Genomic DNA, 24,871 nt, shown 5'->3' on the forward strand with positions numbered 1-24,871 from the left:
AGATCTCCAGCTAGTACCTGGAGGTTGGCAACCCTACTGGGGAAGGCACTGCCAAACCACCCAGTAGACATAGTATGCCTACTAAACGTCAGGAAGTGACGTCACCCCATGGGTCAGGAATGACCTGTTGCTTGCACAGGGGACCTTTATCTTACCTATGGGGGGGCACGAGTAGTTAGCCTTGCCTACGGCACAAAAAAGACTGGCACCGGCCCTGCCTGGAGGCCAACTCGTGTAGTCTCTGCATGTTACATCTGTCGACTACATAGGCCCTTTGGGCTTTTCTGAATCAACAGATCCCAATTATCCATTGGTGGTTACCTCAGTCATTTTTTCTTTAATTCAAGGGCATCTTTCCACATCCTCATTTAAATTATTCCAAACCCCAAACCGAAGCTCATCTCCCGTATCGCCGACAGTGTTGCTTTCATGGTGCGAGCACATGAAAGGTGGGGAAGATGAGGCGAATCTGAGGGTTCCGATCGGGTGGAATGACTACAGAAAACCCAAAAGCAGCTTAAGGCCATTTATGCATGGGAGGTTTTGCCTTGGATTTGCCGCTCTCTAGATGCACATTTTCCCCATCCGAATTCTCAAAACTCTGCATAGGGGCTTATTGGTGAGTTTTGAGCATTTGGATGGGGAAAATGTGAATCTAGAGGGCGGCAAATCCAAGGCAAAACCTCCCATGCATAAATGGCCTAAAAGTATTTCAACAAGATGAGCAAGCTTTCTGGGGCTGTGGGAAAGAAAATGAGCGAGTTGCACATCTGAAGTCTGTATGGATATTCCGTGTGGTCATTAACACGCCCTCTGCCTTTTTATTTTCAGAGTCGGCCCCACAATGAACTGGACGCCAGTTGTGAGTTTATTCGTGTTGTGGGCCGCATGGCTCGTGTGTGGTTCTCAAAAGCCCTTGAGGCAAGCAGAGAGAAGGACCCACGGAGTCAGGAAAGTGCCTCTGGCCTACAGGGGTGACAGCAGACCACCCTTGCAGCTCAAGAGAACAAAGGTGTCTCAGAGACTTTTGAGGTTTCAGCAACGTCCCCTTGTCAAAAGAGACTCTTTGGAGCCCAAAATCACACAAGCAGATCCCCTGGAAGAGGATGCTCATACCCAGGTGAAGAATAGTGGGACCAGAGTAAGGCAGATGCAAAGACCTCAGCCGGAAATGATTAAGGATGAAGGAACATCGACAGTGCACCATTCACGCACGGTACGTTTCCCATCTGGGTCCAGTTCTCCCAATATTCTGGCCAGCTTTGCTGGAAAGAACAGAGTCTGGATCATCTCCGCTCCTCATGCCTCGGATGGTTATTACCGTCTCATGATGAGTCTCTTGAAAAATGATGTCTATTGTGAACTGGCCGAGAGGCATGTCCAGCAGATTATCTTGTTTCATGAGGAAGGCGAAGAGGGAGGGAAAGTCAGGAAGATAACCACTGAAGGGAAAATTCTGGAGCAGCCACTAGATCCGAGCCTGATCCCTAAGCTCATGAACTTTCTGAAGCTAGAGAAGGGGAAATTTGGCATGGCTCTGCTGAAGAAGACGTTACAAGTAGAGGAAAGATACCCCTACCCGGTAAGGCTGGAGGCCATATATGAAATCATTGACCAGAGCCCTATCAGGAAAATTGAGAAGATGAGGCAAAAGGGCTTCATCCAGAAATGCAAAGCTGCTGGAGTGGAGGGCCAAGTGGTTGAAGAAGGTAACAATGGCGGTAGCAGTGCAAGAACAACACCGAGTAGTGGGCATGCCCAGTCTTCAGCAAGGAAAGAAGAGCCAAGGAAAAGCAGCCTTCAGCCAACAAAACTGAAACCTGTGAAGAAAGTTTTAACAATCACAGTGCCTCCCCCTCCTCCCCCTACCACTAGAGCTCCCACCCCTGCGCCCACAACCATAACCTCAAGACCAGTCAGCAGAATAGCGACCACGGCCAGCAGGCTTACAACCACCACCACAACTCTTCCTACTACGCAGCGAACCTGGACCACAAAATCACACACGTCGCTTCCCACAGCATCTGAGGCAACCTCCCCCCAGGTAACAGACACAAAAGATTTCTACTCCCCTTCGTGGAAGGAGAACCGCAGAGAAAGACATCACGGCCACACACAGAGACAGACGACAACTACTAAGAGGCCCAGCAAAGCCGCTTTCTATGACCCCTACACAGAGGCTCCAACGTACCCCTCTGAGCACTACACAAGGTCCAGTGCTGGCAGATACAGAGACAATCGTACAGACAGGAAGGACGATAACAGTAGGGACCTCGGTGTCACGGGCGGCCAACACAAGCCTACTAAAGGCAAGCCACCTAAAAAGAAAGCCCAAGACAAAATCCTGAGTAACGAATATGAGGATAAATATGACCCAGGACAGCCTTCAGTCCCCCGTTTGGAGGAAGAAGTTCCAGTGGGAAATACACCGCCAAAGAAAGCAAAAGATCTAAAAAAACACGAGCGTGTAGATAAATCTGAAAAGAAGAAGAAAGAAAGAGCTGACAAGAAGAGCGAGAAACAGGCCAAGAAGGACAAAGCTGACAAGAAGAATAAACCAGAGAAAGAGCGCAACAAGAAGAATAAGAAGGGGAGCAAAGCTGAGAATGGAGGGATCCTGAAACCCAATGCCAAGGCTTTCACACAAAACTCCAGGAAAACTGTAACAAACCTTTTGGATTTCTTTGAAGGCAAAAGACGGATCCTGGTAAGTACTAAGTTCACGAACATTCACTGCGTAAGGTCGCAAGTTAGCCTCTTAGTAACCCCACCCCATCCCACTTTTACATAACTCATCCCTAATGATGACAGACACAGTAAACCTTCTAACCATCTTGTTTGAGGTTCACAGGAGCTATTCTCTCAACATGTGCAGTATGAAGGAACACTCTCTGACTATATGTGCTTGCTGGCAAAAGATGGGTAGGAACCTAGAATATTGTTCGGAATAAATACATTTATGACTCTGGTCCCTGGCATACCCCAAAAGGCATGTGACTAATAATGTGATGCCTTCTATAAAGAAACCATTCTCAATCATTTGTATAAATTGCCCAAAAACTATAATTTTTCTCAACCACTAGGAACGTGTAGATGCCGGAATCTGTAACTCACTAATCCAGGGCAAGGAATTAAAGAAGTTCAAATGAGGATTCTGCATGTTCAGCAAATTAGAGTTCATGGTTGTCTTGTCACTGTTTTTAATGTATCTTCTAACTCCTAGCGTGCTCTTCCAGTCAACATCTGTTTCACAGCAATGTTGATGACTTATGGATTTTGGAACCAGGCCAACTATTTTTGGCATTGTTCCTTGGCAGGAACATATGTATTTGCAAACATATGCCTTTTAATATAGTTGATAAGTGTCTAGAATTACTTTTCAGTTAAACAGAACATCCTCAGATTGCGGTGAGCTTGTGACGCTTAAGAGGAGCACACTCAGGCATTTCATCTCTGAAGATTAACTGCATGTATTAGCAAGTTCTTCTTGAAAATGATTTTTCAGAGAACATGAAGCAATATGTTCAGATGTTTTTGTTAGCAGATGGAATTCATCTTGAAGGCATGTTGTGACAATTCAGTCCCTCTTTACAGGTTATGTTTTTTTCTTGTAGAGTTGTCTCCATGTAGAAAAAAACACGTAGACATTATACTTCTGAAGTGCAGAATTAAGGTTTACATTTTCACAAGGGACACAGACCAGGAAGCAATCAAATATAATGCATAGCGTATATTCTTTGGGAAAGAATTCGGTTGTAATTTTTCAGTATGATTTTCCTTCTTCCTTTCTGCATACCTGTCTGAGCAGGGACCTTGCTTGGATTTTTGAATACTATGATTGAATGAAGGGAAGGGAGACTCTTGGGATGGCTTCTTGTTGTAGGAAAGCAGCCTGGATCAGACACAACTTTCTCTTTGTCCTGTGCAATAAGAAAGATGCAGAATGCTCGTTCAGTATGTACAAAATCAATGGGTAAAAGAAGGGCCCCGTGGCTCAGAGTGTTAAGCTGCAGTACTGCAGTCAAAAGCTCTGCTCGCAACCTGAGTTCGATCCCGACAGAAATCAGTTTCAGGTAGCTGGCTCGAGGTTGACTCAGCCTTCCATCCTTCCGAGGTCGGTGAAATGAGTACCCAGCCTGCTGGGGGTAAAGGGAAGATGACTGGGGAAGGCACTGGCAAAGCACCCCGCAAACAAAGTCTGCCTTGGAAACGTCGGGATGTGACGTCACCCCATGGGTCAGGAATGACCCGGTGCTTGCACCGGGGACCTTTACCTTTACCTATAAAAGAAGGGCAAATGTTCACAGTGCAAGAGGATGACAGGCAGCATGGGGCCATGATAAAGGAACATTCTGAAGTTTAAGGGACTGGAAATGGACATAGGTTGTCAATTTCAGCTTGGGAAATTACTAGAGATTTGGGGGTGGAGCCTGCAGAAGGCAGGGTTTGAGGAGGGGAGAGACATCAGTGGGGTATAATGCCATCAGGGTTGACAAGCCCCCAGTCAGGGCAGAATATCCTCTGGCCCCCACTCCTGTTGCCCACCACCCAGTAGCAACTGGGAGAAAATAAAAACGTGGCTGTGGCATCACATCACTTCTAGGGTTGCCAGGTTCCTCTTCGCCATTAGCGGGAGGTTTTTGGGGCGAAGCTTGAGGAGGGCAGGGTTTGGGGATGGGAGGGACTTCAATGCCATAGAGTCCAATTGCCAAAGCGGCCATTTTCTCCAGGGGAACTGATCTCTATCGGCTGGAGATCAGTTGTAATAGCAGGAGATCTCCAGCTAGTACCTGGAGGTTGGCAACCTACTTCACTTCTGATAAGACACTAAGTGGCATAGAGTTGTGCTAAGAATTGCTGGGGGGGGGGCAATAAACAATCCAGCGAATCCTACAAGTGCCTATGTTACTTCCAGTATTTTAGCAGAAGTGATGTGACACAGTCATCATGTCTGCCTCATATCCTCGCCCACAGCCCTCCTGCTGGTTGCCAGGCCCTGCCAGGCAATCCTAAATGCCATAGTCCTAGGGTTGCCAGGTCCCTCTTCGCCACTGTGGGAGATTTTGGGGGTGGAGTCTGGGAGGGGGGGTTGGGGAGGCAAGGGACTTCAATGCCATAGAGTCCGATTGCCAAAGCTGCCATTTTCTCCAGGTGAACTGATCTCTCAGCTGGAAATCAGTTGTAATAGCAGGAGATCGCCTGCTAATACCTGGAGGTTGGCAACCCTACATAGTCCACCCTCTGAAGCAAACATTTTCTCCAGGAGAACTGACCTCTGTAGAACAGTTGTAATTACCGGAGATTGCATTCGTCTTGTTGGTGGCTTCCTAGAGGCACCTGGTTGGCCCCTGTGTGAACAGACTGCTGGACTTGATGGACCTTGGTCTGATCCAGCAGGGCCTTTCTTATGTTCTTATGTCATGCTAAAATGAACTGTGGTGTCACAGTCTCCTACCTCCTTTCCAGTCCTACTCACACAAAGTTTTCTTTTCAGTTTTCAGTTTCTATAATTTGCCATGGTGCCTGAATCAGCAAACTGTGGTCAGGGCTTTCCCTCCAGAATTAGAAATCCTGGTTTGAAGATGTTTTCAGATTCTGGTTTTGAAGGCAAAACATTGACCAAAGTAGGCTGGTGGAGATGCTACAGCAAACTATCATTAGCACAAAACAGGAAATTGGAAAGAAAGCTATGGTATGTGTGAGAGATGTGGAGGAAGGAATGCATGAGCCTACAGCATGATTCTGATCCTCTAAAACATGCTTTGGGGACCTATAAGTTCATGCAATAGATGCTGTCCTATTGATCTTGTAAAAGGTATTCAATTAGACATATTCATGGATTAGACACATTCAGAGAAGACATAACTATTAACCATGATAACTAAATGGAACTTCAGAGGCAGCAACCTTCTGAATACCGGTGCTGTGGAGGCAGGAACACTTAGTTTAGATGTTCCATTCTTCTATCCACCTAGCCTACCTAAGGTTCCCTGGAGGTTTCCCAACCAAGCACAAACCAGACCTAGACCAGCTTATATTTCATGTGCCTTTCAGCTCTGTGCTAGGAGCTACCTTTCACGCAAAAATGAAAAACCTCTCTTTTGGGAATCTAGGTGGTAGCCATATTATTTACTGATACATGCCCTTTCTAAACGCATGTGTGTGACTTTATGGCCAGCTTTGTTTAACATAATGCGTCAATAACATTTCCCATGCCTCCATGCACTGGAGGTAAGTTTTAAGGTTCTGGTTTTAGTTTAAATTTGAAGCTTCAATAGTCAGTGGAAGGATTCTCATTCTGGTGACTGGTGACTCTTTGATCAAGCCGGAAAAAGACCTGCCAACTCAACAGGGGAAAAAAAATAAGTTGTGTGCCTTTAATGGCATGTGATTTTTCAGAAATCCTACACTTTTTCTAAGCCTTTTCTGATGTGGAGAGGTTTATCATTGGAAAATATCTGCCCATCAAGCTGTTGTTAATGGTTCAAGAGGAGGGGCCAATGCAGCAGGCAGCAAATTTAATACAGAGAACAGCTCTAAATCTGGATTCACTGCTGACTTCAGCCTGCCAGCTTTTGGAACCAGGCCAAAAGGGTCTGTGCTTTTGCTTCAGGCCAGTCTATTTTAGATTATTACCTTGTTTTTGTTTGCTACTCTGTGGTGGTCAAATACTGTCTGTGGCTCACACGTAGCCTTCGGTTCACATCCAGGGCTTGCCCAGGCTGTATATGTAATGTATACTAAAATTAAACCTTTGCGATTTTTTTTTTTAAATCTTTGCTTATTTTTAAAAGGGCAGTGTTTTATTTTAGTCCTGTGGTTTCAGAGTGAGGGTTCTACATGGTTTACCAGAACTGGTCAAATTTGCCCCACTGACTTTGTAACTTGAAGGAAAACTGGGAATGCAATTTCTTTCTGGTTGATATTTTCAAGATTTGTGTGTTCATTTTAAGCATTATTGTGTGGTTCTGGATCCGTGATGGAAATCATTTTTATTGGATGAAAAGCATTGATGTATTCAGTTATATAAATCTATGCCCCAATCCCATGTAACCTGAAACAACCCTTACATAGACGATATAAATAGGGTTGCCAACCTCCAGATAGTAGCTGGAGATCTCCTGCTATTACAAGTGATCTCCAGCCGATAGAAATCAGTTCACCTGGAGAAAATGGCCACCTTGGCCATTGGACTCTATGGCATTGAAGTCCCTCCCCTCCCCAAACCCTGCCCTCCTCAGACCTGGTAACTCAAATATAAATCAGAGCTTAATCTAGATATGCTGTATACTGCTGTAGCTAAAGCATTAGGTATTAATTAAAATATTTATAACCTGAATTTTCCATCATCAAAAAGTGGTTCAAGTCAGCTTACAAATGCAGGTGTAAACTGCACTGCACAAGCATATTAAAACATTATTAAATACAAAAAGAGAAAGGAAAAAAGGCCCTAGATCCATCTCTACTAAAAAAAATTCACAGATATTGCTTCAGTTCAGTTCAAAATCCTCTTTGAAGAAGTCTTTACAAGGCCTCTGCTAGGGATGCCAGTTCCAGGTTGGGAAATACCTGGAGATTTGTGTGGTGGGGGAGGCTTGAGAAGGGTGGGGTTTGGTGAGTGGAGGGACTTCAATGGGGTATAATGCCATAGAGTCTACCTTCCAAAGTGGCATTTTCTCTAGGTGAACTGATCTCTGTCGCCTGGAGATCACTTGTAATAGCGGGTGATCTCCAGCCATCACCTGGAGGTTGGCAACCCCAGTCTCTGTACCTATACAAAACCGGAAATCCTTCTGACTTTCTCCAGGAGGCTGTTCCAGAAAAGAGGTATTACGACTGAGATGTAATGTGCTTGAACTATGGCAGATTTAATGGATTTCAGAGATGGGACACCCAGGAAAAAGCCCTAAAAAGATCTAAATAGGTGCATAGGCTCATAGCAGGAGAGATGGTCCTTTAGGTATGTGGGATGCAGGCCATATAGTGCTTTAGAGGTAAGAATTGCAGTGGATAACACATTGTTTAGTCATGAAGCTCAAGACCAGCCTACCTCGGCTCCAGATTCAGGGGTGCTCACTGCAAGATGCCATCTAACCTTAGGTTAGTCACTGGTTCCAGATTCAGGGGTTCTCACTGTGCAAGATGCCTTCTAGAGTCCCTGTGATCAGCCTGCAATCCTTCATGTTGAAGGGAGTGGAGTAGGACTCTTGAGTGCTGCTTTTAGCCTTGCCAGCACCAGTGTGGGTTAAAGGAGCTCAACAAAAGTCATGTTCCACTCCCTCCTCCAGTTACCATTCAGAACAGCCTGAAGATTGTGCCAGGCCTTAAACACTGTTCCTGTCAAAGGTGTTGGAGGGAGAGGGGGAAGCAGTGGAGTGTGGCTTTCTCATGACTTTTCCCAGCAAGACATGGGAAATTGCCCTGGTAGCCCACATGAAACAAGACTAGGACCATCTGCCATTCCTGATGAGAACAGATGAGCTGAACATGTCTTGGTCGGTTGTCGTCCCTCTGCCGAGCTGTGCCAACTCTTGATGCAAGCCTTCACTAGAAATTAATGTTCCTTTTGTAAAGTACCATTTATTTACAAGTGTGCAGGTTGGGCAGATGGGAAGCACGCACACATGCAGGCAGAGTAGGGTTGCCAACCTCCAGGTACTAGCTGGAGATCTCCTGCTGTTACAACTGATCTCCAGCCGATAGAGATCAGTTCACCCGGAGAACATGGCCGTTTTGGCAATTGGACTCTATGGCATTGAAGTCCCTCCCCTCTCCAAACCCTGCCCTCCTCAGGATCCACCCCAAAAACCTCCCACTAGTGGTGAAGAGGGACCTAGAAACCCTAAGGCAGTGTCTGACCTCCAGTGACATCAACCTAGTTACCCATTATCTTAGAAATTGCTTCTGAGAGCCAGAAAGGTTTAACCAGCCTTTTCCAGCAAGATACAAAGTTGGTCTGTCTTCATTTTTTGGCTCATAGTCTAACTACAAAACTTTTACTTTCAGCTCCAGCCAGGCAGATGCGATACGATACAAATTTTAGGGACTGAAATGCCACTAAATAATAAAAAATCATTAATCGACTGCTGACTATCAAATGACTGGCTGGGCAACTACCTAGAGAGGATCATTTTGGATAATAAAAAAATGCTTATAACATTTTCTAAATTTCAAAGTACCAGCGAAACTGTCAGAATGCTATTCAGATAGCTATCATACTTGCATTGTCCAAATGCTTTCTTGGGTGAGCAGTGGATGTTATATTATATTCTTCCTAACAGCGGCGTTTATGAAGCACTGGCAATCTTATGGCTGGAACTCTGGTATTACGGACCTGTGAATAGAAGCTTCTGTCTCACAACACTAGGAACTGAAGGACAGCATGAAGGCTCATTTAAAGCAGTATTATGGTGCCGCAAAATGGTGTGCTGCTGTTTCCTTTCGCTCCTCTGATTGGCCCTATGTATACTTCTCAGGATTACCTAGTCCCAGATAAGATTCCAGCCACATGTTTCTTCTCTCTGTATATTTTGTTCTTGTCCACCTTTGCATAATTCCTGGCCTCTATGCCACTGTGCCTTTCCGGACCACTGCTTAGCTACTTGATCAGGGCACTTGCTTAGAGCTTTTACCAATAGTAACTGAATGGATCTCACAGATGTTATTCCAGCACAGGCCTTGCCTCATGCCTCTGTGCATTGCGACCAAAAGACAGATTACTTGCAAAGTGCCATGGTCTAATTCAGTTCTATATAAATACTAAGTAAATGCTTTGGTGCTATGTGAGAAATGAAAGCCAGTCGCCTTTTATATAGTTTCGAAAAGTTGTTTTTGTTTTAAAAAGGCTAACCAGCAGCTATTTTCCTTTGGAACTACTGCCAAAGATAAGTTGTAACCCAATGGCAATATGGGGCTGTGGAAAAAAGCCTTGGCTGGTAGAATATGGCCCAGGGGCTTTACTCTCCTTAGCCCTGGGTTAAAGGTTTTCTGAAAGCGACAGGAGCCTGCTATTACAACTGATCTCAAGCTGATAGAGGTCAGTTGACCTGGAGAAAATGGCCACTTTGGCAATTGGACTCTATGGCATTGAAGTCCCTCCCCTCCCCAAACCCCGCCCTTCTCTGGCTCCGCCCCAAAAACCTCCCACTGGTGGCAAAGAGGGACCTGGCCACCCTAGTCTACTACTTCCCCTGTTCTATGCACAGTTTTATGCCATTAAAGGTTTTCGTATTGGTATTGGTTCTATGCACAGCAAGACACCCTAATTCTGCTTGTAGCATGCTCAGAACCTCACTTAACTGTTTGTTAACCATTACACAGGAAACCTCTGACCTGAGTTACATGTTGTGTTTGCCATGGGGATTGGCATCGTTGAGTTTCCTTATCCCAGTGGCAGCCCCTGGTGACACAGAACAGGGACAGATACTCTCTCTGGCTTGGATGCAAAGGACCCATGGCATGAGCAGAGCAGAAGGCACTGCTGGTTGCATGGGAGCTAGCACTGACCCCTCCCCTATCTGCGGTCGCCTGTCCTCCCAAATTGCCTTTGGAGGTTGGGGACAATTCAGAGTAGCTCTTGGGAACACATGGAGCTGCAGATGGGAATTTCTTCTGCTCTCACAACAGGAACTTTATTTATTTACATTATTTCTAGTCCACCTTTCTCACTTGGACTCCAGGTGAATTACCCAGGTTGCCAACCTCCAGGTACTAGCTGAAGATCTGCTGTTACAAGTGATCTCCAGCTGATAGAGATCAGTTCACCTGGAGAAAATGGCCACTTTGGCCATTGGACTCTATGGCATTGAAGTCCCTCCCCTCCCTAAACCCCGCCCTCCTCAGGCTCTCCCCAAAAATCTCCAGATGATTCCCAACCCAGAGCTGGCAACCCTTCAGAGTGAGTCAATACAATCAACAGGTTGGGGCATTCAATAAACAATGAAATAGGATTTGGGTTGTAGATAGGGTTGCCAGGTCCCTCTTTGCTACCGGTGGGAGGCTTTTGGGGCAGAGCTAAGGAGGGACGGGTTTGGGGAGGGGAGGCACTTCAATGCCATAGAGTCCAATTGCCAAAGTGGCCATTTTCTCCAGGTGAACTGGTCTCTATTGGCTGGAAATCAGTTGTAATTGCAGGAGATCTGCAGCCACCACCTGGAGGTTGGTAACCCTAGTTGTTGAACCAACCGGGAGTCTAAAAAAGTACTGAAGCAAGGCATTAGTGTTAATGGGACCCATTAAATGATACAAAATTATACAGTACAGCTTTTGGGAGCACATGGGGCTGCAGATGGGATCCTCCAACCCAGGCAGGTGCATTCGCTGGTACCCATCCCTGAGCTCTCTATTGAAAGTAGTCCTGAGCTCAAAAGAATGTCAGACTACTTATATAGAGATTATGAGTGCTACTCACCATAGGAAGGGCATTGGTCCCTTTTCTACAATGATGAAAAAATTGTCTCCGTTCCTGCTTAAGACACCTGTGGGTAAAGCAGTCCCAAGAAATAATTGGTTTGATGGCGCTTGTACGGCTGCTAAGCGTCTAGTATCTCAGAATTTGCGATTAATGAGACAGCTTCGGACCGATAGCTCGGTGAAAGATCTCCTGGTTGCTTATAAGCAAATTGTAAAGGGGAAAAAAGCTTCTGCCAGGATGAGATCATGGCAGGTGTTAATGAATGCTGCCCGATACAATGATTCTTCTAGATTCTGGTCGATTGTTTCCTCTTCTCTAAAAAACCCCAGACAGGTGGAATGCCTTCTGCTCACACAACAGGAACTTGAATCCAAGTGGTTAGCCCGGAGCTGTATGTCTACTAAATGATATGGACTGATATATCATGTAGCCCAGGCCTTAATATATAAATACCATAATAGACCTGTGAGTCAGATTTGTGAATTCACTTCTGATACTAATACTTGATTCAAATGACCGAAATCTTGTTATCTTGTCATCTACTAGCTGATCACAACTCCCAAGGTTGACAACAACATGTACGTTCAACAGAGAGACGAATACCTGGAGAGCTTTTGCAAAATGGCAACTCGGAAAATCTCAGTCATCACCATCTTTGGCACCATGAACAACAGCCGCATGAAGATTGACCACTTCCAGCTAGGTTAATTTTTAATTATTATTTTTTAAAGCAAAGCCCTTCCTTCCTTTCTTTTACTTTTTTGGGAAAGGGAGCCATGTAACTAGGGTTAAAACGTGAGAGTCCCTTTGTTGTAGTAACATGGTTCATTTCTCCCCTTTGTATTTGCATAGCTGGCTCTGGTATTTCTTCAGTTTACTTTTCCAAGGCAACACGGTCAAATTTATGGAGTATGCCTACGTTTGTTTATCAAGCTGGTGGAATAGCAGAAAGCAGAGAAGTGTGACTGGGTCACACTGGAGGTTAAAGATCATTGCGTTCAGGGCTAGAAACTCCTCATATCTCCAGATCTTTGTGTAACTGAGTGATTATACTTATGTGATGAATGTTTGGCTTATTTTGCAAACGTTGGACTGCAGGCTGTTAATTGCGACCACTAAAAAAAAAAAAGGACTATTTTATTTTAAATACTAAGTAACCTTGAACTCTCCTTAGAAGCTAAAATGACTAAACTGAGGTGGTCGTATTTTGGCTATATGATGAGAAGTCACTGGGAAAAACAATAATGCTAGGAAAAGTGGAAGGCAGCAGGAAAAGAGGAAGACCCAACATGAGATGGATTGACTCTATAAAGGAAGTCACGGCCATCAGTTTGCAAGACCTGAGCAAAGCTGTTAATGATAGAATATTTTGAAGGTCATGAAGTGACTTGATAGCAACACACACACGATTTAGCCTCTCTTTTCACTCTCACATTCAGTTGCCATTGTTTTTGTGGAAGGGAGGATTGTGCTTCCCAGTATTTAAATGAAGTGATTAAAAGTTTGAATTTGGAGTAATTTAGCCCCTTGAATTTAGCACCATGTTTTCACACAGTGATTTCTATTAGTCTTTTAAGATGCTATTGCCGGCAGGCTTTTTGAATTGCTGTTATTAGCTTTAATTTGTACTATTAATTAGTACAGTGTAGTGTAATGGTTAAGAGGATGGAGTCTAATCTAGAGAACTGGGTTTGATCCCCCACTCCTCCACATGGGCGGCGGACTCTAATCTAGTGAATCGTGTTGGTTTCCCCACTCCTACACATGAAGCTTGCTGGGCGTCCTTGGGCTAGTCACAGTTCTCTCCGAACTCTCTCAGCACCACCTGCCTCTCAAGGTGTCTTTTGTGGGGAGAGACTCCTGAAAGATAGAGAAAATCGGGGTATAAAAACGAACTCCTCCTCTTCTTCGTTTTCTTCTTCTTCAGTACATTAATATGCAGAAGCCTTAAAATTATTTGGATGGTTTGGCTTTTAGTGAGATGTGAGCTTTAAAGTATCATTTTAATCACTGAAACTAAATCAGTCAGAAAGAGAGATCAAGAGACCTAGGATTACATATCCCTGATTAATTTTATTCTGATTTAAATTCTGCATAATCTGTCTTTTTTTTAAGTTTTATCGAAATATGCAGAACACTACATAATGTGTCAAAGTACACAAGCATACAAAAAACATAATACACAAAAAGAAAAAAGTGAAGAAAAAAAAGTGAGATGCAAAACAATACAGAAACCTACCTCCAACACTCCTCACATAGAACAGACCACCATATGCCCTATTTCTCTTGCGAATAATTTTGATTTAATCTATTTTTACTTTAATTATTATTTAGGTATTTTCATCTTAGTCTACCATTTAATAAGTTTAGGTTCTAAAACCTAAGGTCATTTTTTATCTCTAAAATATTGATTTATATATAATCTGTCTTGATTCAGCAGTCTTCTCATTACTTCCATCTGGACTTCAGGTCCAGAAGAATAGCTCTCAGATGTCAGTTTATGAAGATGTTCTGTTTTTAATCTTGTTTCTTGGCACTTATCATTGTTGGGTTTTTTTTGCTCGAAGACAACGAGAAGCCTATGAAAGTGATAGAGGATGAAGATCTGGTGGACCAGCATCTCATCAATGAGCTGAGAAGAGAATATGGAATGACATACAATGACTTCTTCATGGTTCTGACAGACACAGACATGAGAGCCAAGGTGGGGAGATATAAATTAGCAAATAATGAACAGTGCTGTGTGGGATGGGTAGAAAGGAGGGCTAGATGTAGGACTGGATGGCAGGAACAGGTTAGGGCAGAGTAGAACAAAAGTTGTGCTAGTAATTGAAAAAGCAAGTGGCGCTGAAGCTGTTGGCCTTTGGAGACCAATCCTATGGTTTCAGATATTAAATAAAGCAGCTGTGTGTATGAAGATGGCACACATTAGTCACACTTATATCTCAGAGAGACCCTACAAAAAGTCTGAAGGCATCCTTTCATCTTTAGGAACATGACTGTGCATTCAGATACCTTGTTCCTGTCATGATATAACTCCTCCCGAGGTCTCTGTTAAATCACTCTTTTTGGGTTTCTGTGGCAGTGTTTCATGAATTTTTAAGGTTTGGATCCTAAACACATTTTTCTCTTGTGAATGGCACTTCCACCTATGGAAGGGGGAGAAGACAGTAGACAGATACAGTGTTATGCTTTTCTGTCTTGTGGCTTGTTGATCTTTTGGAGGATCAACACTTGGAAGAACATTGATATATTTTCTAAAAAAAACCCTGGATGTAGGTGCCATAGGTTGTTATAAAACAGACAAAAACAAGTCAGTAATATTTTAATGGGCTGATGTGTTAAACTTCATTAAGAATGTTAGGTGGTCATGGGGAGGCCAAAAAACAGGAATACGATGTAACAACACGAAGGTGTGGATTGTACTAGCCATTACGGAAGGGGAGGACTGCCTCAACACATGGCTGCTATTTTTGGCAGAAGCCCTGTGTTCTCTGTAACTTTTGTGTCTGCCTGAACTATCACAGGATCAGCACTTGGGAGGTACTATCGGTGGAAGCGCCTATAACACAGCAATACTAATCTACCAGTACTAGTTGCTATTCATGATTAAGCTGAAACGGAAACGCAAATGCCGAGGGATTTGTTTTGTGATTCAGCCCATTTCTTATCCTTTCTTATTACAGCAATACTACGAAGTGCCCATAGCGATGAAGTCGGTGTTTGATTTGATTGACACCTTCCAGTCACGAATCAAAGATATGGAAAAGCAGAAACGTGAAGGCATTGTCTGCAAAGACGACAAGAAACAATCCCTGGAAAACTTTTTGTCCAGGTATTTTTCTGAAACTCTTAAGCTATGTCAGAGTTCCTATTAATTTCTGTTTATGTAAATTAACTTAATTAAAACATATATTTCTTTAACTTTAACCAACCTTTCCACATTGTTAGTCTTTCTGTGCATATTAAGTAAGTCATCTTCATATAGATACCAAGAGAGATGGATCTGTTCCAACTGAGGACATTGCCCGAAAATTCTAAGTGACCTTTTTGAACTAGAACTTCTTTAAATTTCCAGGACAGTTTTATGTTCTGGCATTGGATCCCTTTTACTTTAGACCACTGTGTGTGTGTGTGTGTGTGTGTGTGTTGTCAAGTCACAGCTGACTTATGGCGACCCCATAGAGTTTTCAAGGCAAGAGACGTTCAGAGGTAGTTTGCCATTGCCTGCCTCCGCATGGGCTGAGAGAGTTCTGAGAGAACTGTGTCTGGCCCAATGTCAGCCGCAGCCTTCCTGTGGAGGAGTGGGGAATCGAACCTGGTTCTCCAGATTAGAGTCCACCACTCTTAACCACTACACCACACTGGCTTCCCTTAGACTATTAGGAACAGCTATAATTAGGAAACACATCCAAGACAGTGAAAAGTCTGTATCCTTGCAGAGGAAGGGGAAACCACACAATGTTGTTTGCCTTTAGATATCTGTAATAATTAAAATAAAAGGCAGAAGGAGGGGAGGACTAGAGCAAGAGAGTATCTATAAATGGAAATGTCACCAGACAGGATTCCCCCACCCCCGTGCAAAATGGGCATCAATAAATTTTATTTAATAGAAAGACCTCTCTAGTCTGTGAATGTGGGCAGCTCTAATTTGTTGCTATAATTACTTCTCCCCCTTGAATGGAACAGCAGGAAGCAGGATCATTTGTCGGCCATTGCTCCCCTGGGCAAAGCATTCAGAGTAATGATGTTGATTGTTCCTAATTTGTACGCTGAAGCTCCAGCAAAGGGAACAACTAAACAATGCTGAGAATTCTCCAGACTCGTGGAGGGGCAGGACTTTAATTTGTCTCCGTTTAAGTTGTCTTCCATTAAAAGGCTACAGTAAATTTAACATGGACGCTAGTGTTGCCTGATCTTACCATAGACCACAAACTCTTTTCCCAGGATTTAAATGTCCGTGCTTTGTGTTTTGTTACAAACAAGCAAATGAACTATCAGGTTTGACAGTGGAAGAAGAGAGGAATGGACATTCCCAGTTCTTTCCCAACCCCACTCAGTGACAATGTCCCTCACCCACCCATTGCCAAATTGAAGCATTTGGCCTCATTCCACACCCTGTATTGCCAATGTAAGTTAGTCAGATGCTTGTCATTATGTGCATGTGTATAAAGGGAAGTCTGCATAGTGCATCCAATGGGGTTCCTCTGGGTGGAGGCCAGGCCACTCTCTGCCAAGGTGGTTGCCACGTTTTGTCTCACGTTCCCTGCTGGCTTGCTCCCATTATGTCACTGAGGCTGAGAAATGATATGTAAGGTAAATTTCGATTTATAGCCAGCCTCATGCCTATAAGCCTCTTCGAAACAATCAAAATGATTCTTTCCGTTTGCTTTTTTTTTTTTTTTGTATTTTAAAGAATGAGGCCAATACATTATCTTCAGCTTCTTTGTTCTTTTTTTTGGGGGGGAGACCTCCTTCTTTCCAGAAGGCCTTTCTTCAGGGCTTCTGTTCCTGTACTCATTCCCTTAGAATACATCATTGTTAAAACTGTGAACTTAGGCAGATTGTGAGAGGGAGGACAGGAAAGGTTGTGTCAGTGTTTGTCTCTCGTAGTCCTTTCTTACATGCCCAGGATAATGCCAATCACCATTTTGGGGTCAGGACGCAATTTTCCTATAGGCCAGATTGGCCAGGGATCCTAGAGGGTTTTCGTTGCCATCTTCTGGGCATGGAGTAGGGGTGAAGGTAGTTGTGAATTTCCTGCATTGAGTGGGCATGAGTGGAGGTGACGGTAGTTGTGAATTTCCTGCATTGTGCAGGGGGTTGGATTAGATGACCCTGGTAGTCCCCAACTTTATGATTCTAAGATGGGAAAATCATGCTGGTGCATGCTACACCTGGCATGGCTGCCACTGAAAATGGAACCCCTGTATTGAGTTCCTGACCCCACTATTGGACCCTGTGAAGTACTAACCTGGCCCAGCGGCCTGCCAAGTCCATTGGGGGCCCACCTAGATCCTTGGCAGACTGAAGATACAGGCACTGGATCGAGCAGAAGAGGAAAGTGAAAGCACCAGTCACAAGGGTGTGGAGAAGGTTAGGCTGGACACAGAGGGAAGTGACCCACACGGCCCCATGCCAGCGGTACACCTCAAGTTCAGATGCAGCTGCCCCATGGCAGACACCATGGAAGTGGTGCAGCTGAGCCCCATCTCCCTGAGCAAGGCAGCGACTCGGATGCCTGACTCGTTTGTATGTGTAAAATCGTGGCTGCCAATGAGAATCCCACCGGCTGCCTGGTGTCCAGGCAAGGGAGGAATGGATGGGCCACCTGCAGCATTGGGTGGGCCCGTCTTCAGTGCAGGAGTTAAGGTTTTGGTTCTAGGGACCATTCTCCAGGAAGGTGAGACCCCCCCCCCCACTAAGGAGCAGCTAAGGAAAAGGTAGAGGAATAGATGAAGGGGATGCGCTTATGAGGCAATGGGGGTTATCAGAGAAGTAACCATACCTATGAAGACTGTAAATCTAGCGGCCTAATAACGTTGCAAGCAGGACCTTGTATGTACCCTTTGTGCCCGATGGATGGGCAGTGAGATGTGACCTGCCCCCCTCCCCAGCCCCAAAAGATCCATACACAGTCCACAATAGTATGGCACAGGGATGGATAACTGTACAACGTGGTGATGTCCTGGCACAGTATAAATCATCCTAAATGATCCCGGGAAAGGGGAAGGAACCAACCCAGAATACTGTTTTCAGTGGCAACCCCGTGCTGGGCATAACATGTACCACCATCCTCTGTGTGCCCCAATATATATTTCCATGTCTTTACAGACCCATTTACAACAGTAGTTTTCACTGAGCCATGTGCAGTGGACAAATCATAAACATACCTTAGGGTTACCAGGTCCCTCTTTGCCACCGGCAGGAGGGTTTTGGGGAGGAGCCTGAGGAGGGTGAGGTTTGAGGAGGGGAGGGGACTTCAATGCCATAGAGTCCAATTGCCAAAGCAACCATTTTTTCCAGGTGAACTGATCGCTGTCGGCTGGAGATCAGTTGTAATAACAGGAGATCTCCAGCTAGTACTTGGAGGTTGGCAACTCTAATGTACCTACAGCCTAAAGTTTGAATCAGCCCTCCGTTTCTCACTGACGAAAGGACTGCTCCCTCATTACCAAAGGAAGAGAGACGGTTCAGAGCGAGTAGTAAACACCAATGCTGAGGCATCGCATGAAAATCAGTAACATCTGCAGCCATTTAAAAGACCATTTCCTGCTACGAAAATTCCTGTATAGCTCTGTACATTCCTTTAAACCCAGTTAGCTTAGGTACTTCTATGGGAATGGAACATTATTTTGAAAGTATAAAATAACCCGTCTAAGCTCATTACTACAAACATGTCACCCCGCCCACCAACTTTCTTGAGTAAGGCAACAGAAGGTGGTCTCTTAATGGTGGGGGTGGGGGAAGTATCAGGTGGAAAAAGTATATTTCACTGACATTTGTGCTGCTGCTTTACAGAAAATTGGAAGTTTTACAACAAAACTGGATACCTGAAACCCAAAAATGGTATTTTAAGGCACTTGAGCGCTATTGTTTCCTTATGTTCACAAATGGCCTGATCCATAACTGAAGAATGTAAATGTAAGCTGAGTTTATTCCACTATAACCAATAATGCAGTTTGCATATTCTTATTTCAAATATGCCGGACTGTAGATTGGGCTGAACATTTAGCACAATTTCTAAGCACTGTTATAGCAGCTGCGTTTGGCAGTAGATTAAAGCTGAGAAAATTAGAGTGCTTTCAGATACAATCTAGAACTAGGCTACTTCATAATGTGTTTCGGTAGTTCAGGTCTTTAATGTTTAGGGTTGCCAACCTCTAGGTACTAAGCACAGGAGCGACACAACAATGTAGTTACAAAATGCAAAAAGATGACATCTTTGGAAAACAATATTTCTTCTGCTGAACTATCTTGAAAATACATACATCAGTGACTATTGGACTTTACTATTATAGATATAGGATCTTGTTAGACCCATTGTTTTTGCATTGTTGTTGCTTACTGTAACTTTTCCAATAGAATCTTTTTGCATTTTGTAACTACATTGTTGTGTCACTCCTGTGCTTATTTCCTAACTATATAGTATCAGTACAGTGGTGTCTCTTTTTTTCTATTAACCTCCAGGTACTAACTGGAGATATCCTGGTATTACAACTGACCTTCAGCCGATAGAGATCAGTTCACCTGAATAAAATGGCCCAAACCCCGCCCTCTTCAGGCTCCACCCTCAAAACCTCCTGCCAGTGGCGAAGAGGGACCTGGCAACTCTATTGCTTATAATTTACGCAACATGATGCCTTTACTGAGAGTTTATTGGCAGGATGTTTGTTCTGGGGGAGGGGAGTAGAAAATTCGTATTCGAGATGTGCCCAGATCTTTCCTAACCAATTGCTTAGCTACAGGGGCACACTGCTGTAGTTGATGCCAGGACAGGATATGATCCAAAGTCAGTGGAAGCAGCAGGGAAATGGTTTAAGATGTTCCATCTCCCCCACTTTTGTGTCCACTTTCTCATACTTCAGAGTAGGTTTTGTGAAGAAGCCTAATAAGTGTTCAAAGCTGCATCTGATTATGTGGGTTCTGGTTCACAAATGCCACAATAAAGTGGGCTAGTTTTGGGTTGAAGACTGTAGGGGACAGTTTCTCAACACCAAGGCCACCCATGGTGTCAAAATGTGATGTGCCTTTTTTTCACAAGGTCTTCATCCACCCCAGTGTTTTATCCGCTTCTGCGGCACGGCTCCAGCACTCACCCTCATGCCCATTCACATTTAAAGGCTTTGATCCTATGAAATGTGCACACCAAGCAGAGCTTGCAGAATGGGATTTTCCTACACTCCTTTCCCACTGCAGCTCACTGGGGGTCAGGTGACCCTCATGAACAATACAGAAAATTGAGGGCTGCGAAGTAGGGTTGCCAACTTCCAGGTAATAGAACAAAACAAGTTAGCCTGCTGTAAAAGTGAATCGGCAAACAAAGATACAATAGTACATGAAACTACACAATAATATCTGAGACATTCACAGTGAGAGTATCAAAATCTTATATTGTGTGACCTAGACAACAATATGAACACTTTAAATATGCAAAAACCACATATATTACAATCCAAAAACAACAAGTGCAGAAAAATGTCCACAAGGAAATTTTTATTGTAATAGAGTCCAAACAGAGTCCTGTAGCGCTCCTTGAGATCAAATATAATCCATGTAGTATGATCTCCCCAGAGTCTAAGATAGGATATTGGACTCTTATCCATGATTCAATGAACCCGTAAATGGATGCATCACGATAAGCAGTGTGATTCCAGTGAACCCTTCTCCGACAGGGATGCAGATATTCTCCTGTTTCGATGGGATCTTTGTCAGGATTCAACATGAACTGCACCTTGGCTAGTTTCTATGTTGAGCAGAACGTAAGCTGGAGGTAATAGCTGGAGATCTCCTGCTATTACAACTGATCTCCAGCCCATAGAGATCAATTCAGCTGGAGAAAATGGCCGCTTCGGCAATTGGACTCTATGGCATTGAAGTCCCTCCCCTCCCCAAATCCCACCCTCCTCAGGCTCTGCCCCAAAAACCTCCCACCGGTGGAGAAGAGGGACCTGGCACCCCTACTGCAAAGAGAGGAGGGATTGGTGGAAATTGTCCCCTTCCTATATTAATGGAACTGCTCTTCAGTTGTCCAAAGTAACAGCGTTTTGCTCATGGGTATTAATTACACTTTGCACACCCTCTTTTCGTTGCAGATTCCGATGGAGGAGGAGGCTTCTAGTGATATCTAGTCCCAATGATGAAGACTGGGCCTATTCACAGCAACTTTCTGCCCTTGTGGGACAAGCTTGCAATTTTGGTAAGTAATAAAACACCATTCCATTGCTTTCTGGCTGTTAGCTTCTCTTCAACGAAATGCTTCAGTAGGAGGGTCAGATTGGACCACCTGTCTATACATAATTTGTTCCTTTAGACTGCATTGCTAATACAATCCCATTCATCTCATGGGATGTATATTTGAGTAGGGCCTGAGAATTATGTCCCACATTATAGTCTACACACATGAAGGACACCAAATTAACTTTGACATGTCTTATGCAAAGGCTGTAATTTTTTTTCCAAGTCTCTTTACACGTGCGCCGATCAGTTGATATAGTTACTGTGCCAGCAACCATTAGCAATGCACAGTGCTGTTGTGGAGACTAGCTCTCTTAGGTACTGTAAGACCCTGTGAACTCTCCTCAGAGAGCTAGCGCTAAATCTTGAGTAAATTTTATTACCTAGCCTCCTTTTCTCCCCCTCCTCCTTTGCTCATATCCCCCCTTTCTTTTATATCCTTTTGTATCCTATATTCTCTTTTGACAGTTATTCTTTTACCCTAATATCTTCAGTACTACCTAATACCACCAGTACCATCAGCATTGTAAAGTTTCACAAGGCTATATTAGGGGAACTAATGGAAATGTAGTGAAGATAACAGGAGTTGGTTAGTAAGAACATAACCTGTAATTTAAAATCAATTTAGTTTTAAACAATATTTAGTTTTAAACAAAATTTATACTTAAACTCAAAAATTCAGATATTTTATTATATATACTATAGTTATATCACCACATCCTACTATATATTCTACTATATATTACACTACTATATAGGGGACTAGATTTGGACAAAGACAAGGATTATCAGGATTAGGTACTGTAAGAAATTGACAAACATTTTTTTACATTTATACCTTTCTCCCCAAAGGAAACCCAAAGTGGCTTACATAGTTCTCTGCTCCTTCTTTTTATACTCACAACAACCTTTTATATTTATACTCACAACAACCTAGGTTAGGCTGAGAGAATGGCTGGTCCAAGGTCACTCACAGAGCTTTCGTGACAGAGCAGGGATTCAAACCTGCATCTTGCAGATCCCAGTCTGACATTCTAAGCACTACTCCACACTGCCCTGCAGTGTGATCCTCACATAAAGTCCCAAGGGGCAAAGCTGCTTTTCGTCATTCTCCACATGTTGTCCCTGAAGACCCCAATTTTAAAGTAAGCTGAGGGGACATGTCTGTGATGACATATTTTGGTGGAAGCAGTGGATAGAATTTTAATTTGTGAAAGAGTTTTGATCTGTTATTGTGAGTCACTCAAAGCCTTGGAAAAGATATTTTAAATAATTTTTTTAAAAGGCTTTTAGTCGTAAAGTTCCTTAGCTGGCTTTCAGCATTTCATTACATTTGTCATTCATATCACTAAGGAATGTGGTGGAAAGCGCTATCAAGTTGTAGCCAGCTTATGGTGACCCCATAGGATTTTAAAGACAAGGGATGAACAGAGGTTTTTTTGTCATTTCCTGCCTCTGCATAACAATCTTGGATTTCCATGGTGATTTCCCATCCAAGGACTATCCAGGGCTGACCCTACTTAGCTTCCGATGTCTGCGTATCACTAAGGAATACCAGCAAGTTGCTAAGGCATAATTCTCGATACTCCGCTAAGATTTTTGTGAATAGCCTGAATCAAGATGCAAATTTCTATAAGTTAAATTTTCAGTCATTGTAAGATAACTGTCTCCACACTTGCATTACAACTAACACAACGGTACATCTTTCACCTACATTCTGGGATGGCAATCTGATCAAATCTCTCTCCTAAAGAATTTGCATTCGACCCTCTGTACTGAATGCTTTTAGAATGGGGAGGGAGGGAGTGTTCGAGCATGTATTTATTGTTTGCACTCCAGCAATTTTACTGTTCATTTACTTGAAAAGTGTTGCATCATTCTGTTTGCCTCCCTTATTCCTCTACAGGTCTGCGTCACATCACTGTCCTCAAGCTGTTAGGCCTTGGAGATGATGTTGGTGGAGTGCTGGAACTGTACCCAATTAATGGTGAGAAATTCCTTCCGGGTTTTAGTTGCTAGTTATGGCAGGCTGCTGCCCCTCAGTTTTGCCTAGGATAGAGTTTTTGCATAGGAGGGAGTAATAGAAGATTGTAAAAGGAAACAAAATCTTACTACAATGAGAATAATTCCACTAGAATCAAGCTGGTCTTTGACCGTAATAAACAAATGATGATGAATCATAGAGTTGGAAGGGACCACCAGGGTAATCTAGTGCAACCCCTTGCACAATACAGGAAATTCATAACTACCTTTCCCACACACACACACACACACACAGTCACCCCTATTCCATGCCCAGAAGATGGCCAAGATGCCCTCCCTCTCATGATCTGCCTAAGGTCATAGAATCAGCATTGCTGACAGATGGCTATCTAGCCTCTGCTTAAAAACCTCCAGGGAAGGAGCACTTACCACCTCCCGAGGAAGCCTGTTCCACTGAGGAACAGCTCTAACTGTTAGAAAATTCTTCCTAATGTCTAGACAGAAACTCTTTTAATTTAATTTCAATCCGTTGGTTCTGGTCCAACCTTTTGGGGCAACATGTTCACATGATAGGAGCTACATTATGTGAACTAACCTTATGACTAGTAGGAAGTCATGGAACATGGCATTTGCTTTATATATCTAATACTGACCTTACTTTTGATTCATTCCCCAGGGAGCTCTAGTGTGGATAGAGAAGATGTCCCTGCTCATTTGGTGAAAGACATCCGCAATTATTTCCAGATCAGCCCTGAATATTTCTCCATGCTTTTGGTTGGAAAAGATGGAAATGTCAAATCCTGGTACCCTTCCCCAATGTGGTCCATGGTGATTGTTTATGATCTGATCGACTCTATGCAGCTTCGACGACAGGAGATGGCCATTCAGCAGTCACTTGGGATGCGATGCCCGGAAGATGAATATGCAGGGTATGGATACCACAGTTATCACCAAGGGTACCAAGAAGGTTACCAAGATGACTATCGTCACCATGAAGGTTACCATCATGGATACCCCTACTGAAAAAACAGTTTAACATTTGACCACACCCTGCTTGCATCTTAATAGCTGTTCAAACCACAAGGGGCCACATGTGCAGATCCTTTCACAGCAGCCTAAACGTGTTTCTTTCTTCTTGTTCATCAAGGACTACATGAGTATTGGACTTTGGCCTTCTCTATAACATGCATGTCCATGAAGTGAAATAAGTCAAAGTCAAACTAGTATCACTGATGGACTCCTCTATATTTTGAAGCCCTTGTAATTTGAGGGTATTACCTGGTGCTATGTATGTATGTATCACCCACTGGCCCTCTCCAGCCGTGGACATTGTACTGTAGGCAGGGTACAAACTGTACAGTAAACATAAACCATTTTTCTCTCCCAAGGGAGAAAAATATTTATTAGGAAGTATGAATTTTTGCTGAAGAGGAGCAGCAGACCATGTTACAATTTTATTTTATTTTATTGAGGAATTACTATGGAACAGATCCTTTTAGGAAAATGAATGCTACAGGA

General features: G+C 43.6%; 2 protein-coding genes across 2 annotated transcripts in view; one reads left to right on the forward strand and one right to left on the reverse strand.

Moving 5' to 3' along the window:
- The window catches only part of SLC35A5 (solute carrier family 35 member A5), a 134,234-nt gene that overhangs the window by 93,510 nt on the left and 15,853 nt on the right, over positions 1-24,871 (reverse strand). The window lies entirely within an intron of this gene.
- Positions 839-24,582, forward strand: CCDC80 (coiled-coil domain containing 80). The gene is made up of 7 exons (XM_056858277.1): positions 839-2,707; positions 11,960-12,116; positions 13,981-14,117; positions 15,100-15,248; positions 21,229-21,332; positions 23,277-23,357; positions 24,030-24,582. The coding sequence occupies exons 1-7, from the start codon at positions 845-847 to the stop codon at positions 24,374-24,376; spliced, it is 2,838 nt and encodes a 945-aa protein (XP_056714255.1). The 5' UTR covers positions 839-844; the 3' UTR covers positions 24,377-24,582.

This window comes from Euleptes europaea, chromosome 12 (assembly GCF_029931775.1).
Source record: "Euleptes europaea isolate rEulEur1 chromosome 12, rEulEur1.hap1, whole genome shotgun sequence".
Lineage (NCBI taxonomy): Eukaryota > Metazoa > Chordata > Lepidosauria > Squamata > Sphaerodactylidae > Euleptes > Euleptes europaea.